Raw genomic sequence first — 18,377 nt, 5'->3', positions numbered from 1 at the left:
CTCCCAGCTTCTCGCTGGCAGGGCATGGGAAGCTGAGAAGTCCTTGACTAGTGTAAGCACTGCTTAGCAACAACTAAAACATCAGTGTGTTATCAACAATATTCTCATACTAAATCCAGAATACAGCACTGTACCAGCTACTAGGAAGAAAATTAACTCTATCCCAGCCGAAACCAGGACAAAGAGACATTATTTTTCACTAATATATTGGCTTCTTAGATAGAGTGCTTATCTTCAGATAAAATTCCTATCTGTGGAGGCAAAAGTAGGTTCTTTCAGCCGCGAAGTGTTGTGCACCCTTATTTTTTCAGTAAAATCAAGAAATTCCTTAATTCTTAAATGTGCTGGAAAGATTTATTAATGAATGTATGAGGTAAAAGCAAATTTTTCCTTTTTCACAATTCTAGGTCACAGTAAAATGCACTGCTTCTGATCTTGATTTTCACTGTATTTGCATATGCAAATTCTTTACAAAGAAATTTTAGAAATATCTTAGTCAAGATAATGAATATAAAAAGTTATTTCCCTTTATTAACTTCTTCAAAATATTTGAAAGTCATCTAACGAATTAAAATGCAAGACTTCCTTGGCAAATTGTCTTGATAGATTCTTATAAATATTGTATTTCTTCATTTGATTTTCATAGGGATTTTTTTTTTTTTTTTTTTTTTTTAGTTGTAAGATTCTTTTCTTTAATATATTGAAGGTACTTTTTATTGGTTTGTATCTTCTAGGAACAGAATGGTTCACTCCAGTTTAAATTCTAGACAAGAATTAATTGAAGTTAATATAGTCAATAATACAGTTACAGAGAGATTTACAGTCCTTGAACAGATTTTGTTTAGCATGTTTACCATTTCATTATTTCATGCACACAAACAGAAAAATGGTTTCTCTGAAACAAAATATTTTGATTGCTGTTCCCATAGAATTTTCCTCACAATATTTGATTTATTTTTCTGTATTTTTGTATATAGATTATGTGTTTGCTTCTTTTTGTTTGTTTGAGTGTTTTTTTCATTTATATATATTGCCTTGTAAGATCAAAAAAGTCAGGAAATATTATGACCTATGCAATTCTTAAAAGGTCCAGTTCAAAGCTTAAAAATTAACTTTGAAGCTGCATTGTTTTTCCTTTCCTCACATTAAAAAGGTGTATATCTTATCTGTGTAGATAGTCTAGATAATGTATTCCTCAACCATGCAGCACATCATATTCTTATTTTTTCATCAATATCTGGCTTTAGCTCTTCACAATTGTTCCTACCTCCTTCACTCTATGTATCAATAGCAGAGCCTAATGAAATCAACATGATGAATTTTCAGTTTGCCTCTCCAGGTGATTTACCCTTTCCTTGAAATCATGTTTGCTTTTTATACATCCAGTATTTATTCTTTCTGAAATATACAAATATAATCTTATTTTTTCATCAATATCTGGCTTTAGCTCTTCACAATTGTTCCTACCTCCTTCACTCTATGTATCAATAGCAGAGCCTAATGAAATCAACATGATGAATTTTCAGTTTGCCTCTCCAGGTGATTTACCCTTTCCTTGAAATCATGTTTGCTTTTTATACATCCAGTATTTATTCTTTCTGAAATATACAAATATAATCAGTAATCAAATCAATTTAACATATAGGTTGTTATAAATTTGACTTTTTGTAACACAGTACATTAACATGTATTAATAATATCCAAAACTTGAATCCCATGCAGAATTATTCAGTAAGATATTTACTGTACCAGGGTATATGTATTGTCTCCCAACATTTTGCATCCACTTATTAATCAGAATATGGTCTACCACACTACAGTTACTTTCCAGGTGGTCTCAGCATACAGCTGTATGTATACAGCTGAACACATTATGATGACCCAATCACAAGGTGTTATTGAATTCTGAAGTTTATGGAGTAGTATGTGCTGGGGGTAACAAGACACATATATTATATTACTTGTTTTTTCTTATTATTCTTTTTAGGTCTTAACATGTCTGAGGGTTCAAATTCTTCTAATCAACCACATGGTACAAATAGTAGTTCAGTGGCCATTGCTATCCTTGTGCCTTTCTTTGCTCTTATATTTGCTGGTTTTGGCTTTTATCTTTATAAACAAAGGTAAGTACAAATTACATCTATAGAATTCCTGTATGACGAGGGGTTTTTTATTGCCTTCAGTCTTTATTAGTGTAAATAAAGTTTTCTGTAAAACCACAAAATATTTGCAAAATATGCATGTAGACAGTTCTTCTTACCTCCATTAAGGTCTGGCATAATGGTTGAGAAATCAATTTATTTTACCGCACTATACTTTCATTCCTACTTATTTAAAATGTTATAAATTTCTCTCTTTATGATAACAAAATGGATGCTATAAATTATTGGAATATGGGGAATAATATAATTAATAAGCTTTGTGTCTACTTACTGTAGTTTGCCTGTATTATTTTTTTACATGTGACAGAATTATGAGTCATATCTTTAGTAATTTGTTTTAATGCCTGCTCTGTTTATTGGCTTGCAAGTATATGCAAGTATTATGTCATTGAGAGGTTTCATTATGGAAATGTTTCTGCATCTGAAATTATTAGTTCATACGCAATTAAGTTACACAGCCACCAGTCTTCTCAATTTCATTAGTCTAAGTTCAACAGTTTTCTTCATGTTATTGAGACCAGTATGAGTTCTTTGGATTTAGTGTCAAGTAATCTTTTCCTATAGCTTTAAAGCATTAGATGACTAAAGAAAATTTAGTCACTTTAATGACAAGACAACTCATTGCCTACTAGCTGTCAAAATGGTGATTTATGTCTGGTAGCCTGACAATAATAATTGTAATATACTCCACAGGATAACATCAGTTTAAAACACATACCATCATTTTTAAACGGTGCCACTTGTTTTTTAACTGCTTCAGAGTATGAAAAAATGTTCATGTCATTTTTTTGTACATTTGCTATTAACTGTGCTATAAACACGTCTTTACTTTTTACATTGATGATTTACAGTACAGTATACATTTTCCATAACAATATAGATGAAACATTTTCAAGTGATTGAACATTGATATTTTGAGTTATTTAGTAAAAAAGAAAATGTTTCAGCTATAAATTCATTCTTGATAAACTTGTTGAGTGTCCAAAGGGAAAAAGAAAATCTCAGTCATCTGGCTGAGGATTTGTTGCATCTTTACAAGATTTTGTTGTACTCTTAACTATTTATTATCTGATCATCCAAGTGGAAATGCCTGTGTCTTCTCAGGTTGTTAAGTATTTAAGTGAACACCATTTTAAATGAATCATAAATCCCTTAAACTTTGATAAAGAGAGTACTAATTCTTAGCACAGATACTGCATAAAAAGTTGAGATGTTCTATTTAGCTCCCATAATTGGAATTGGGAGCTAAATTCTGTTCAGATTCTTAAACCACATCGAGTCAGTGAGGAAAACTGCAGTTACAAATACTCTGTCTTTCTTCTACAGGACTGCACCTAAAACACAGTATACAGGATGCTCTGTACATGAAAATAATAATGGACAAGCTGCTTTTGAAAACCCCATGTATGACACAAATGCAAAATCTGTGGAAGGGAAAGCAGTACGATTTGACCCCAACTTGAACACCGTTTGCACAATGGTATAATGTGGTAATGACATGTCTTCAAAGTCTGGAAATTGACACACAACAAAGTGCACACACAGTTCACTAATTAAAAAAAAAAAAAAAAATTAAAGCACACTTTTCAGGATATACTGGGTCACCTTTTCCTGAGGATGATAGACAAGAATGGGTTGTGGTTATTTTGTTTTGATTTTGTTTTTGATAAAGTGGATCAGAATTCTTCTTTGTGTATACCATGGAGAGTTTTAAAAAAATTTGCTGCACTCCATGAGTGCTACTCACAGTTTATTTGCTTTTTTAAAAAAGGAGGTTATTCTAAAACATAAAACATATTTGCATATATTGGAGGAGCATCCATTATCAGTATTTCTGTGCTTTATAAAAACTATAATAGAGGGACTGGGTTAAAAAAAAGATATAGGTAGAAAATAAGAGCTATACTTACAGGAGACAATAGATCACTGACTTCTCTTTAACAGTCATATGCCACATCTTTCTCCTGAGTTTGTACCTTTTTTTCATTTATTCAGCCCGTTTAGTATTTCATTTTTCTCAAAACATTTAATTTTTTAAGTCCAGGATGTAGTATTCAGAAATTAGCAAGTACAAGTTACTCTTTTCACGTCACAGAAGAAAAATTAAAATGTCAGGTTCTTATTTAATGAATTTCCTTCCCTGCTTCACATCTTGCTTCCTTTTCATGTTCCAGGTAAAGCTCCTTTTCTATGTTTCCATTAACAATACCCACGAATGGTAATGTTTCTACATTTCTTTTGTCAATCATACAACTAGACAAATTTTGCAATCAAGAAGCTAATATGAATTGGGTTTATCATGTGGCTATGTTCCTTACTGTTGAAGATCATTCAAAAGAGTGACCATCTTACATTTTTTTCAAATATGAAAACGTAATTTAATGATATTCCCAATTAAAAAGTGCAGTTTACAGTAATATTAGTAATCAAATCCATATAACAAAAATTTAAGAGTCCATTTTTCAATCCATGCTAGTTAAATCTAAACCGTATCACATCAGTGTATTCCTTCAGTATTTTGTCAAAATGCATGCACAAAGCATGGCGATATCCCATTGAAGTTGATGGATTCTAACAGACTTCAGTGAACTTTGGATCAGACCTATAAGGCAAGCGGAAGTTATAATTTGGAAATACTGCGTTTTTACATCTATTTTATCTATATATTCCGTACTTTATGGACAAAAATCCTTACAGCTAATGATTTAAAACTGAATATATTACCATAGTGCAATGAAAACAAAAATATTAAATATATATATACACATATATAAAGCCATGATTTTATTAGGGACAATCCATTCATTTTAGGGACAATTCAGGTTTCACAGCCCTCAGATACAAGTTTGAGACATTCCAGAATCACTTCTAAGGAAATGTAATTTTTGGTTTTACAGTTATTTCATATCAGAATTATTCAGTGGCAACTCAGTAATTTATTTGATGTAGGTCATTGTCTTCCATTCATAGCATGACTCACAAATGCTGTGTGTTAGCCAGTGTGAATTATCTGTTATTGTCCCTTTCAGACATTAATAATTCTGTGAAAATCTAAACTTTTTATTACCGTAATAGAGAGTGCCTACCAAAAATCATTGTACCCAGGATTGCTGCTTGGATTTCTACAATGTTTGATGAATTTCTTATAAACCATTTTACAACACTTTGTTTTGAATGTTCATACAACTCTGTCAAACTGTATTCTACTAAAAGGATGCTGTTTTATATTTTATACCATTGGTTATTATTTATTCTTGTTTATTCAAATGACTGCAATAACTATGATTCATTCATTAATGTTAAGGTTAATACATTTGAGATCGTTTAAACTGTTTCTTCTGCAACTGGCTACTCCTCTTATATTAATGCATACACTTTTGTAAAGAAGTATATTTTTATGAAAAAGGATTTGTAAAAGTATGATGTAAATTTTCAGTGCAATGTAAACAAAATAAAAATGGACAATTGCTTTTTTTAACCATGTTTCTTCTTTGGAAGATGAGCTTTAAACTAATTTCAGTTGTGAAGATGAGAAAATAACCAAATTAATAATTCAAATTTGGTATTTTTGTGGGTCTTAAAATTCTGTTAATTTTTCTGAATCTTGCTGTGAATTTAGGTGAAATAGCAAGACTTTCACAAATAACCAATGAGCACAGTGTGTAAAATTATCTATTTACTAAAATTAATTTAATGTTTGACTTGAAGAAGCAGATTTACAAAAAAAAAAAAAAAAGCCTATACTTGTCAATCCAGAGAAAAGCACAGAAAAACCTCTTTTTTTACTTTAAAAGAAAAAAAGAATTAAGAAAACTTTAGTGTTCCTCAAGGTTGTAGACAGCCTACTTTGCACATTAATTTTGCTACCTTTCTGCAGAAATGTACAGGATGTACATATTAACAGGTAGTATCAGTGCATACAGTATTTTCTGGCATTATAAAAAACCAGTGTTGTCTTTTAATGACATTGAACTGGAGGGGAGGATCTTAATTATTTTACTATAATATTAAAACTGCCTTTTAACTACCCCTTTTGCTTGCAAGCATGGAAAGTGGATGACAAATCCTGATCTTGAATGCTATTCATAGGATAACTAGGGGAAAAAAAAAGTCTAACATTCTTTTGTGAATTTGGTGCTCTATATAAACTGAAAAGCTCCATTCAGGCCCACATTGAAGTCACTGAAGACTGTGTTGTTAAATAAATTGGAAAGAGAAGCAAGGAGGCACTGTAAAAATGATATTGTGAGGATCATGCACTAATGTTTTTTGGGGGGGTTCTAGAGCAAATTGGTTAATTCTGAAAAGCAAAAAAAATCCTGTTTCACAGTGACCAAACTTTCATATGGAACCTAGAATCTGAAGTTAAGCTCTTCCCTTTTTGGTTTATGCATTATATGTTTTAACATATAAAAGTAAATAAAACTTACATTGAACTTGTTCAACAATTCTGTTAATGCTTAAGCTAGTATCCACCTTGTGCTTTTCAAGAATTATACTGACTTAATTGTAATAGAGAATGAACTATTCATAATAGATTGAATTTTTTTTTTGTTGGGTTGGGTTTGTTTGAGTCTTTTTGGTTTGGTTTGGGTTTTTTGGGGGTTGATTTGTTTGTTTGTTTTTTACTGTAGTTCCTGAGCTGTTTGACTCATAAATTGTTTGTGCATGAAGTGTTCAATTTTCTAGTAGCAGAGTGGTTAATCTTCACTGTGGCATATGGAATTTCAAGTTTCTGTTGCTTGATTATAGTTGGTTAGCACAGACTACTCACTGTTTCTTGTTTTTCTCAGGAAGATAGCTGAAATTAATTAGCCTGTTTTGTCCTCCAAGCACTTTGGCTATGTTATTCAAGCAAACACACTACACAGAGAAAATGTGCGGGAATACAGAGATTGTTATGCAACTCTGTGAGTCCTTTCAAGATTAAGGCAACTTCTGCAGTACTGTGGACTGAGATTTGAAACTTCATTTAAGTTTCTATAACCAATAGCCACTAAACCGGGTAACTCTGGAGGCACTGAGACTAGCTGTCACTGAGATTTATTGAGCTTTTTTAATTCTACATTATCTGCATGTCAAAAGCCAACTGGTCCACTGTGTCTCATTAAAGTCATACTACAATCTGGTTCATTACTGGAATCCAGAAACCACACAGTATCACCTAAATTCACCAAAGTAGCAGTTCTGGTAGAACTACTCAGAACAACTAGATCATCATAAAATGGAACTAAAAATGTCTGATTTTACTTTTGTTTGTGAAACAGAGCTGGCATTAATATGTAAACATCTTATTCTGTAGGAATTCTTGACAAGAAATACAAGAAGCTGTTCTTGTCTGTCAAGGAAATAATTTTATAGCTACAAATTTTATAGCTTCTTATGGAGAGCTAATGGGAAGTAAAGTGAGCCTATAGCCAAGTCATTAAGCTATTAATCTAGATAAAAGACAGCTTTTCTTTTCTAGGCCTTAAAAACGTATGCTATATCTTCACTCACTAGTACAGTTGGCTGAAGTGTTATGAAGTATTCATAATTTTTTCCAACATCAGTGAAATGCGAGGAATTTAAAATCTTGGATATCGCTGCACAAATAGGTCAGCAGATCTGTATCCCAGTGTGTAGATTCAGTTGTAAGTTCCTAACTACTACCGAACTACTACAAAATCTGAGTAAAGCATAGATCTCTTGTGCAGGAGTATACCATTTTTTTACCTTGTATGCTTCTGTCCATGCTCTTTCTATAAAAGATGATCTGTTCTGCAATGAGAAAGTCAGTATGTGTTGCAGCATGCTTCTTTATAGGATGATCAGAGTTGGAGAAAAATATGACGTATCATTTTTTATATAAAAACTCCACAATCTTTTTTAGATTAATTTGTGAAAATATTTTCCAATTTCAGATTGTCAGTAGGGATTGATATAGGTACATGAAGTGTCTGTGACTTCAGGAGGACCACCCAAGCAATGGTAAACTCAGTTCCAGAGCTCCTCTCATAAGCATTTTGTTAACAGTTTTACTAGCCTTACATGGTACTACAGAAAAACTACTTAGCACCTCTCAAAACCCCAAAATTTTCTTTTTTTTTTTTTTTTTTTGAGTTTCTGTGATTTCATTTTCATTTGATTGCCAAAAGTTCAGTCAAACATGATGGAGAAAGATGCAATGGGTTGGTTTTCTGGTAAAGATGGAAGTTAATAAAATCTGTATTACTGGTCAGCAATTAAACATGTTACTCTTTACCTCTTTTTATATCTTTATGAAACAACTAAATCTTAAAGAAGAGAGTATTCACATGAGGGGAGCATGAGATAACATTTAGGAATGCATTTGGGTTTAAGATTTCTGCACTGTATATCTATTTATTTTCCGAAATCTTTGTGTGATCCCAGCTGGCATTTTTTAAACAAATGAAGGTCTGTCATTTCTGCACTAAGTTCCAGCCTGTCTCCCACTATTTGACCATTTTGTTCATCATCTACTTTGTACTGCTGTCCTAAGTGACAGCTAGGACAATGGAAAAATTATTCATAATTTGGTTTCCTTATGTAGTAACATAAGTACAATGAGTAATAGCTCAGGCAAATAATTTTGAATATGATTTTGTAATATCAAAGATTAAGCAGGACCAATATTAAATGAACATTTGATTACATAAAAAAAATTCCAGTGAAGTAGCTGTATTCCCCATTTTTTTTTTTTTTGATACTGAAACTATGGCAACATAATATCCTGACTCGCTCAACCAGGAGTAAGTGTAGTAGTAGTTCTGAAAAGTAGGTCCCATCATTTTATGACGGGATTCATAATCACATTCATAATTTTATTCATAATTTTATTCATAATTTTATTATCAGTGTTGAAGACATTTGTCATTCTCTAGCAATTAGTCAAGTATCCAGTGAATATCTCAGTGCTCCATACTTTGCTGCATACAAAATCATGCCAAATCAGCCAGATTAGGTAAAAATACTTTTTTGTCTGAAGTATACTGAGAAAACAGTTGTAGAGGGGTAGCTAGCAAACAGACTGAAGAGAAGGTAACTTCCATCAAAGGAGCTGCACATCCATTTTAAGGTAACATCACATTAACTAGTGTCTAGAATTTTATGCTCTAGCTGTATGTCCGCATTTCTAAGAATATACATAATGTTTATCAGAATCAACTTTGGTCCCAAAGTTGCTTTGTAGGGGCAAATTAATTATATAGTCATCTTATTTTCCAGTACTTAAATGACAGGAGATTTTATCTCAACACTCTAAGTCTCCTGTGGTGATTCTTGTGAGACATTCTGCTTGGTGTTTTATCACATTCTGCAGTGATAAGAGTTTAGTCAATGAAGTGCTAGAATTCAGAAACTGGGAAATAAAAAATAAAAACAACCTCTTCAAATTGTAAAGAATAGACTTTTCTCTAAGAGAAGTATAACACAGAAGGATTCTGCTCCCATATGCCAATTGAAGAATTTGCAAATCCATGGAGAATCACCACATTTATGGTTAGTCCACCAAGAGAACGCCCAGTAGTGCAATTTGAGTAATGAGTCCCTCATTATTTCTTTTATTTTCATTCATGTGCATTCAGAAATAGGTTAATCCTAGAAAAGTGGTCAGAAAAATCTAAATGTCCATTAAAAAAAAAAAAAAATGTCTGGGAAAGCATAAAGGAATAAATAGATTGATGTTCTGTTAAGAAGTTAATTGGTGTTATATTTGATCAGTGATTCTGAAACCAAATGACTAATATCAAGCTGATGTAACTTTATCTTCCAGGCCCTCAGAGCAGCTTAACCTGTTCATTCCACCTGTACTGGCAAAAGTTTTTGTTACTCCACCTCTTATCCATTGAGTTATTTCTTACCTGGTTTGAAAAGTTGTTTGATCCAAAAAAAAATTTGAAGAGAAACTCTCAGGGACAGGAAATTAGAAAATCATTGTGAACAGGGTCCATCTCATTTTAATGACCTGCTAAAAACTATGATTTACATGCTTTTAGATAGCATTTCTGGGTTTTGGTTTTTATTAAGGTAGAATTAATATACTGTATCTCTTAAACCAACATCAAAGTTTAGAGACTTGCAAATTTATAATTTTGACTGTGTAAAATATATTTTTAAATGACGTACATAAAGTCATGACAATCTGCCACTGTCAGTGTTATGTAGAATACAATACTTTAAAGTGATGGACAAAGAGAAAATGAATGAAAAGCTCTCACTGCACTTATTACTGCTATTTTTACATCCTATAAGTAAGTCTAAGATTGCCAAAGATTAAGCAGGACCTATATTAGATGTAAGACTGATTAAATAAAACATATTTCCAATAAAGTAACTGTGCTTTTCCCCTTTTATTATCTGCTCTGGATGCTGAAACTATGTCAAGATGATATAGATTTTCTTTAACCAAATCTAAAAAAGGCTAATTGTGCAATATCTGTCATTTATGCGATTCTAAAATAAGATGATGATGGACTTTGTCATTAGTGAAAAGCAAAAATATTATGTTTGGCCTGGAGCACAGAGTTTTCCTGTAAATGAAGAAATTGATACTTACCACATGTTAATAAGCTAAGATGAACTGTCAATTGCTCTTTGAGAAAGAGATCATGTAGCTCAAGAAAAATTCAGGAGAACAGGCGACTGTCCTCACCACAGCCATGGGCTCCAGAGAATAATGCACAGTGACAAAAGCAGTTAAGGAAGCTAAGGAGATAATAGTTGAGGAACCGGCTAAGGCAGATGTCTCATATCATTCCTAAGCATGTCCAGAAGACACTGAAGAGTATATATGTACTATACACACACACACACACAGAGTGTGTGTATATATATACATACAGTATACATCTACTGTATAATAAATAATAAACTATATATATCCATGCACATATCTAATGTAAAATCAAGCCAGTGGTGGTGAAATTTTCCCTAGTTTTTGTAATAGAAATCCAAAATATATACAATATATACTAGATACACACTATGTACTATATGCATATACTAAGTATAACTACTATACTACTATATATAACATAGTATATGTATATAATATATAGGTTATATACTATATGGTATATAGTTTAATAAATATTTTATATATATAATATGTAGACATACTCATATATTCTTTTACTTATATGGTTAAGTCAATTTTGCAAGTAGTGGATCTTCATAAAACATTTATTGCTTCAAATTGCAATATATTTACCACATATTGAGCATAATTGCAGAAAGACCTTGTCTGTAGATAACTGCAAAATGTAAATGGTTATGGTAATCAGGGTATCCAATATCTGTAGTAACATGCTATATTTAGTGTTAAAAGATTACAAGTATGAAGTATGACTTGCAAGTGCCTTTACGTTCATGGAAGATAAGGTATAGTTGTCTGAAAGAGTGGTTTTATTACAGTGAGAAGACTAAATTAGTTTTAAAAATACAGTCTTCATAAAAATATGGCATGATTTTTTTAAAGCAGAATTATAAAATACAGTAGTAACTTTCCTCCATTATGTGGCAGAACTATGGACCAATACAATGTTAAGTAATACTTGAAGTTGTCTGAGGTGGAATTCATCAATGTTAAAGACAGAAAGCTAAAGCTGTGATCTCACGCAATGTTCAAAGAAATTTTACAAATATACCATAAAATATACCATAAACAATAGAGATACCGTATCAAATGCCATAACATTAATAGACACCTACAATGAACTTAGTCATTAGTAGCCTCAGCTGAGTAAACTCAACTGGATACATCCATAAGCAACTTGATCTAACTGGCACTAGTTTATGTAGGGGTTAGTCTAGATGAACTCCAAACAGTCCTTTCAACTATTTTTTTTCTGTGTTTCTGAATAAGTCACAAAGGGATGATAGGGCATACAGGTAGAGAAGAAGACAGGAAAAAGTTTGCTGAATGCATTCACATATTTTGTCTAGTGCAAATGAGGAAACAAAGCTTTTATACTGGACTAGATGAGTGTTCATTCTTTCTCATTCACCCTTTGTTATTCATGTAACAAATGAATAGTTGTCTCCCTTGTCATGCCATTCTGGTTACTTCTTCAGCTGTAAATGCTCCACTTCTGCTTCCACTTTGAAAAAGTGGAACAACATGGTGAGGAAAATAGAGTATCTTCAGGACTAGAGGCATATAATTTGCTAGCTGCTTTGTTTGGCCTTTTCCTAGGAAGAACTCAAGGAAAGGCAACTCAGGAGGACTACAAAGATGTCATGAGGTTATGCAAGGAGGAAATTAGAAGGGCCAAAGCCCAGCTAGAACTTAATCTGGCTACTGCTGTAAACGACAATAAAAAATGTTTCTCTAAATGCATTAGCAACAAAAGGAGGGCTAAGGAGAATCTCCATCCTTTATTGGATGCGGGTGGAAACATAGGTGAAAAAGGATGAGGAAAAGGCTGAGGTACTTAATGCCTTCTTTGCCTCAGTCCTTAATAGTAAGACCAATTGTTCTCCGGGTACCCAGCCCCCTGAGCTGGAAGACAGGGACAGAATGAAGCCCCCATAATCCAAGGGGAAATGGTTAGCGACCTGCTACACCACTTGGACACAACCAGGGAGGTCCCAGTTGACTGGAAGTTAGCAAATGTGACGCCCATCTACAAGAAGGGCCGGAAGGAGGATCCGGGGAACTACGGGCCTGTCAGCCTGACCTTGGTGCCAGGGGAGGTTATGGAGCAGATCATCTTGAGTGCCATCATGCAGCAGGTACACGACAACCAGGTGATCAGGCCCAGTCAGCATGGGTTTATGAAAGGCAGGTCCTGCTTGACTAACCTGATTTCCTTCTATGACAAGGTGACTCGCTTAGTGGATGAGGGAAAGGCTATGGATCTTTTTTACCTGGACTTTAGTAAAGCCTTTGTCACTGTTTCCCACAGCATTCTTCTGGAGAAACCGGCTGCTCATGGCTTGGATTGGCATACCTTTTGCTGGGTGAAAAACTGCTAATAAATGAGTTATTTTTTCAGCCTAGCAAAATAATAACCTTCACTCTTATGTCTTCTAGGCAGCATACTTGTCTATTTAAGGCATGAAACATTAAGCTTATAGGGAATCTATGCAAAAGTAGGCAAGAGAGAAACACTATAGAAACAGCTCAGCTAAAAAAGAAAAAAAACACCCACAAACAAAGCATGAACAACTGATAAATTTTTTCCATCATTTCACTGTTGTGACTATAGCGTAACTGTCTATTCCCATCACCCAGGTTTTTTCTTGCTCTTGTTGGTAGAGCATGTGAGAGCTGTATAATATTATATGAAAACAAGCGCATGAGTTAGACATAGTCCTAGAGAGAGAGGTTTCCACACAGTATATATGGAATGTTTTACTAAGTAGTTAAGAGCAATTGCTTTTAGGAAAACAAAGAACTTAAAATCCTTTAAAGTTCATTAATAAATTGTTAGATAAACAACAAAGTTATTAAACAAAATATGGCAGAGTAGGGAGCCAAATTCACTAGCTGTATTGCAAATGTTTTTATTACTTTTTCTGAACTTCTCTCTCAAATGTTCAAGATGGGATGAACTATTCATGTAAGATAATGCATTTCTATCAGTAATCTGTGATATATTAGACCAATATATGAATAAATCCTGCTGTACAGTGAAAAGGTGGGAAAAAACACACTTCTAGTGAGTCTTGTACAGGGATTGTGAGAACTAAGATGGGTGAAGAGATTTATTTTTCCTGTTTCTTTAAGTTGTTGACCATTGAGGCTTATTTTTCTGGTGTCAACAGACAGGCACAGAGCATGAAAAATGTGTCAATTATATTGAATGGGCTCGAAGTTCTTTAAAAGGAGGTTTTGCCTTCAAAGGAAATGGGAATTTGATTAATTTTCTGTTTACATAACATTATTCATTCTGTACACACTCTAATGCCTAGCTGAGGGAGGTCTGAAATCTCAAGAACTTGAGTTATTTTGAGTAGTTCATAAAAATCAAGGGACCTGTTGTCTAAGACAGGAAGTATTAGGGCTCATCTGACATAGTAAAATCAAACAGTCTAAAGAAGTTGTTATCGTCTGATTTGACTTTGGTACTTATTATATGTAGAGCAACACAGCATTGTAAATCTTTGATGTCAGTGCAGGCTGAACATAGATTTGCTTGCTGTTGTCATCAGAATCATAAACCAGCCACAAGAATAATAAAGCTACTTTAGTTTTCACTTTACCACTTTTTAGAGCATATAAATCAGGAAAGTGTGTTGAGGAAATATATTTAAACTGTATGATTTTTACCAGAAGTAATTACACCAAATCAAATTAGAAACAAAACAGATGAAGTTAAACTGAAGCACTCATTTACAGGTCTAAAAGAGTCAAAAACCACATATGATTTGCTAGGGTTATTGCTTTTTCCTGTTTTGTTGAGTTCCTTGTGTCCCTGACAAAAAGCTGACAATTCATTAATTGCTCTTTGACTAGCAGCCTACATATACACTACTTTAGATAACATACAGTCTGGGTTTAGATGGCTTTTTGAGTGCTTGATTGTACTCCAAGCCAAACACACCTCTTGGCAGATCTCACCACTGAAGAACAGCTGAAGAGTCAGCAGGTAGAAACCATGAGTCCCTGTGCGAGCGCACAGGCAGAGGATGCAGGAACAACCACAAAACCACAGATGAAATGCAAAGAGTAAATTTGTTTTCCTTACCTCACCAATGGGGGGATCCCTGAAGCAGCACCCTGGTAGAGGCACACAAGCGGGAATGCAGGCACCATGGAGCTTGGTCCATGCTAGAGGATCACCAAACCTGCTGTTTTTGCCTGTATTTCAGGGATTCGTTCAGGCGTAAATTACCACTGTGCTTTGATCTTTCCCACAGCAGGGCAGGAATCTCCAGCATGTTCGATAGGGTGCCTCTAAGTCTATCACAGGCCTATGTTATCTAAACACAGATGTTCTATTTGTCCAACACACAAAGCCAAACAACAATTAATATGATGTATGTATTTTTCGACACCCCAGCTGCAAGTCACTTGAGTGTGTTTACAATCCTGCTCACCAATCTTCCGTTGTTTTCCCACAGTCCCTGATATTCCTCAGTGGGGAAAGGCCACACATACCTTACTTGCAATGTGGATGGAGCACATCTATCAGTCCTTGCAGTCAAATCCCATGGCCCACTGGGCAGATGGCATGGTGACAAAGGCTTTCCTGGAAAGGCCCCATATGTGTGCAGCAAAGGCTGATGTGGTATGGAGAATTTTGGAAGTATGTGCATTCCATATTGCTCTTGCTGGTGGTCTCTAAGTAGTGAAATGACCAGACAAAACACAGGTCAAAGAATACATTGTCTTTTGTCCAATATTCTATCTTAAGTTTTTCATTTAACACAGGGAGAATTGCAACATTTTGAAAGCAACAAACTCTGCTTCCAGAAAACCAAAAAAACAATGATAGTATGCATTGCTTTTGCATAGAAAAGATTAAAAGATCTGTGGTAAACCATTACCACAGATTTTGCTTCTGAGTCAGAAATCCAAACAACATGACAGAGGAAGTTTGGCTGTGGAGTTTTTGTGAGTTTTCTGGTTTTGTTTTTATTGTAAATCTTCCCTCACTGAGTAACCTTTTCTGGGAAGCCAGATCTGTTGTTTTGCTTCATGTAGGTGTGACCCTGCAGGTTCTGAACTTTCATGACAGTATCTCAGCTCCTCTTGGCTTCTTCCTTATTGGGAACTGAAGAATGGTGCTGACCACCCACAGTATTTTATAAGATTAGAGTTTTATAAGATTTTAATTTATTAAAATTTAATTTAATTTATTAAAATTTATTTTATAAGAATATAATTTATAAGATTATAAAGGTCAGAGAGCATAGACAGATGCATTTTTTGACTGTACAAAGAAAGAAGATAAATGAAACAAACAAAATATCTATTGCAGAAAATCATGAAGAAAAAAGTTCTGGTTGTATGAACAAATGTCCCACCCTGGTTAACAGAACTGTAATTGTTCATGTTGATTTGGCACATTCTGCATTCATTTCTGGCTTGCACCTGAAACACTAGCAAACTGGAGAAGACAGAGGGAAAAGCAAAGAAAGTGATTAAGTGGCGAGGGAAGGTATTGAGGCAGAAAAATTAAGGGGTTATGGGATGACAAAGGTATAGCTGTTGCAAGTGTTTCTATTTTGAAATAGAGGAATAATTAGTGTGATGAAAGAGTTATATCTCTAAGTTATAAGAGTTCAGATTGCTGCAAATTGTACATCCACTAAACTCTGTCCAAGAGTGAGATTCATTTAATGATGAGGAAACTTTACTATTTGCAATCTTTTGAAACAATTATACTAAAAAGTACCATAAGAAAAAGATCTGCACTGGCAGGGCTACAGATATAAATTGTTTCTATCTCTGAAACACGAAACTTTGTAATTTAATTCATGTCCTCATATCAAAACAGTTGCTTTACAAAATAGTGAATAAAATAGCATGTAGAGCATTTATTTGTACTCAAGTTATCAATAAATAGCTTTTATTTCAACAAATATATATGTTTAAAGCAGACAGTTCGGTATTGTTCTGGAGATGTATCAGGGAAAAATGAATTACTCACAAGCAGCTGGTGGTTTTGCTGATCAAATGGTTTGACCCCCCCCTGCAGAGAGGTATTTAAATAATTTCAGAATTTAAGACATCATCAGGAAAATCTTTGCTTACTGTGACTGTTAAAAAGAAATGTATCATTGCAGATCAACTGCATCATGTTACGCATGATGGAGCCCTGCTTTCCTGGAGATGGCTGAACACCTGCTTGCCGATAGGAAGGAGTGAATGAATTCCTTGCTTTGCTTTGCTTGCACATGCGACTTTTGCTTTACCTATTAAACTCTCTTTATCTCAACCCACAAGTTTTTTCACTTTTACCCTTCCAATTCTCTCCCCTATCCCACCAGGGGGGAATGAGCGAGTGGTTGTGTGGTGCTTAGTTGTTGGCTGGGGTTAAACCACGACATCAGTTACAATGATAAATCCCTTCAGCTTTATCTCATTATTATTGTTATTATCATTATTACTATTATTATTACTGCATTTGCTTAAACAGATGTGGAAGTTATTAGCCAGTGTTATGTAAATGAATGTTTAGGATTGGGTGAGTAGTTTATACCTAGAGAAAAACACAGAAATTCATACAGAATAGCTATCAAAACACCACTATGCTGGGGTATCTACTGTCTATACAGACATTACTTACAAGTTTCAGGAAGAAAATTTCTTAAAACAATAGCTTTTGTTTATATTTATTATAATTTTTTATCATTACTTCTTATTATAATAATTTATCTTTTTTCCTGCCTTCCTTAAACAACCTATGAAATCACTGACCATTCTAAAACAAATGGTTTTTGTTAGTTTTACTCTTTACCAGTGAATTCTGAAGGAGAGGGACCCTAGTTGTTAATAATCTGAAGTAGCAATTTTATGTTATACAATGTAGATAATAATTTAATGTAAGTTCACTTGTCTTTCTTCGTACAGAATCTCCTAATATTAAGGAGGATTAATCTCTCTGCCATTTTTAGGATTTCTCCATAGGATTCTGTCCTTTACTGAAATAATCTGGGAATGTAGAGAAATAAGGATCCAAACAAAAATCAGTCTAGATCCAGCATTGTGTAATATTTAATTTGTTAATTAAAAAATTATATTAACTATCCAGTAAAGGCTGCAGATATCACAGAGATTGGTTTGGTAATAAATAATGTGGACAGCATTGTGTAATATTTAATTTGTTAATTAAAAAATTATATTAACTATCCAGTAAAGGCTGCAGATATCACAGAGATTGGTTTGGTAATAAATAATGTGGACAGGCTGCTAACACATAGATACAAATCTTACTTATTACAAATCTACCAATCCAACAAAATGAGTTTTTAAATAGTCTAATGAGAACTAGTTTGGAAAAAAAAGTAGGTCATCTCTAGAGTGGAAAATTTTATTCTGCACAGTGGTGAGTTGAAATCATCATAGGAAACAGTTTCCTAGTGACTTAAGACTGAACATGAAAAAGTGATTTTGTGATGTGCTCAAGCTACCGTCTTGTTGTTTAAACAAAAGACTTGAGTGCAAAAGCTGCAAAGCTCACAAAACCTTAATATATGACAAAGGCATATACTCTTTTAAATACTATTGTTTTCTATAAATGATCTCAGTATTATCAGTTCAGT

General features: G+C 33.7%; 1 protein-coding gene across 1 annotated transcript in view; it reads left to right on the top strand.

Annotated features, from left to right (window-relative positions):
- CSMD3 (CUB and Sushi multiple domains 3) overlaps positions 1-3,648 on the top strand; it is an 838,052-nt gene extending 834,404 nt beyond the window's left edge. Inside the window, exons 70-71 of the mRNA XM_009277245.2 lie at positions 1,988-2,123; positions 3,489-3,648. Of these exons, the coding sequence (XP_009275520.1) occupies positions 1,988-2,123; positions 3,489-3,648 (296 nt within the window). The remainder of the gene's footprint in view (positions 1-1,987; positions 2,124-3,488) is intronic.
- Positions 3,649-18,377: the final 14,729 nt, after the last annotated feature.

Source organism: Aptenodytes forsteri, unplaced genomic scaffold, assembly GCF_000699145.1.
Source record: "Aptenodytes forsteri isolate BGI_AS27 unplaced genomic scaffold, ASM69914v1 Scaffold49, whole genome shotgun sequence".
Lineage (NCBI taxonomy): Eukaryota > Metazoa > Chordata > Aves > Sphenisciformes > Spheniscidae > Aptenodytes > Aptenodytes forsteri.
Note: the sequence above shows the minus strand (reverse complement) of the source record. Positions and strands in the feature narration are given on the sequence as shown.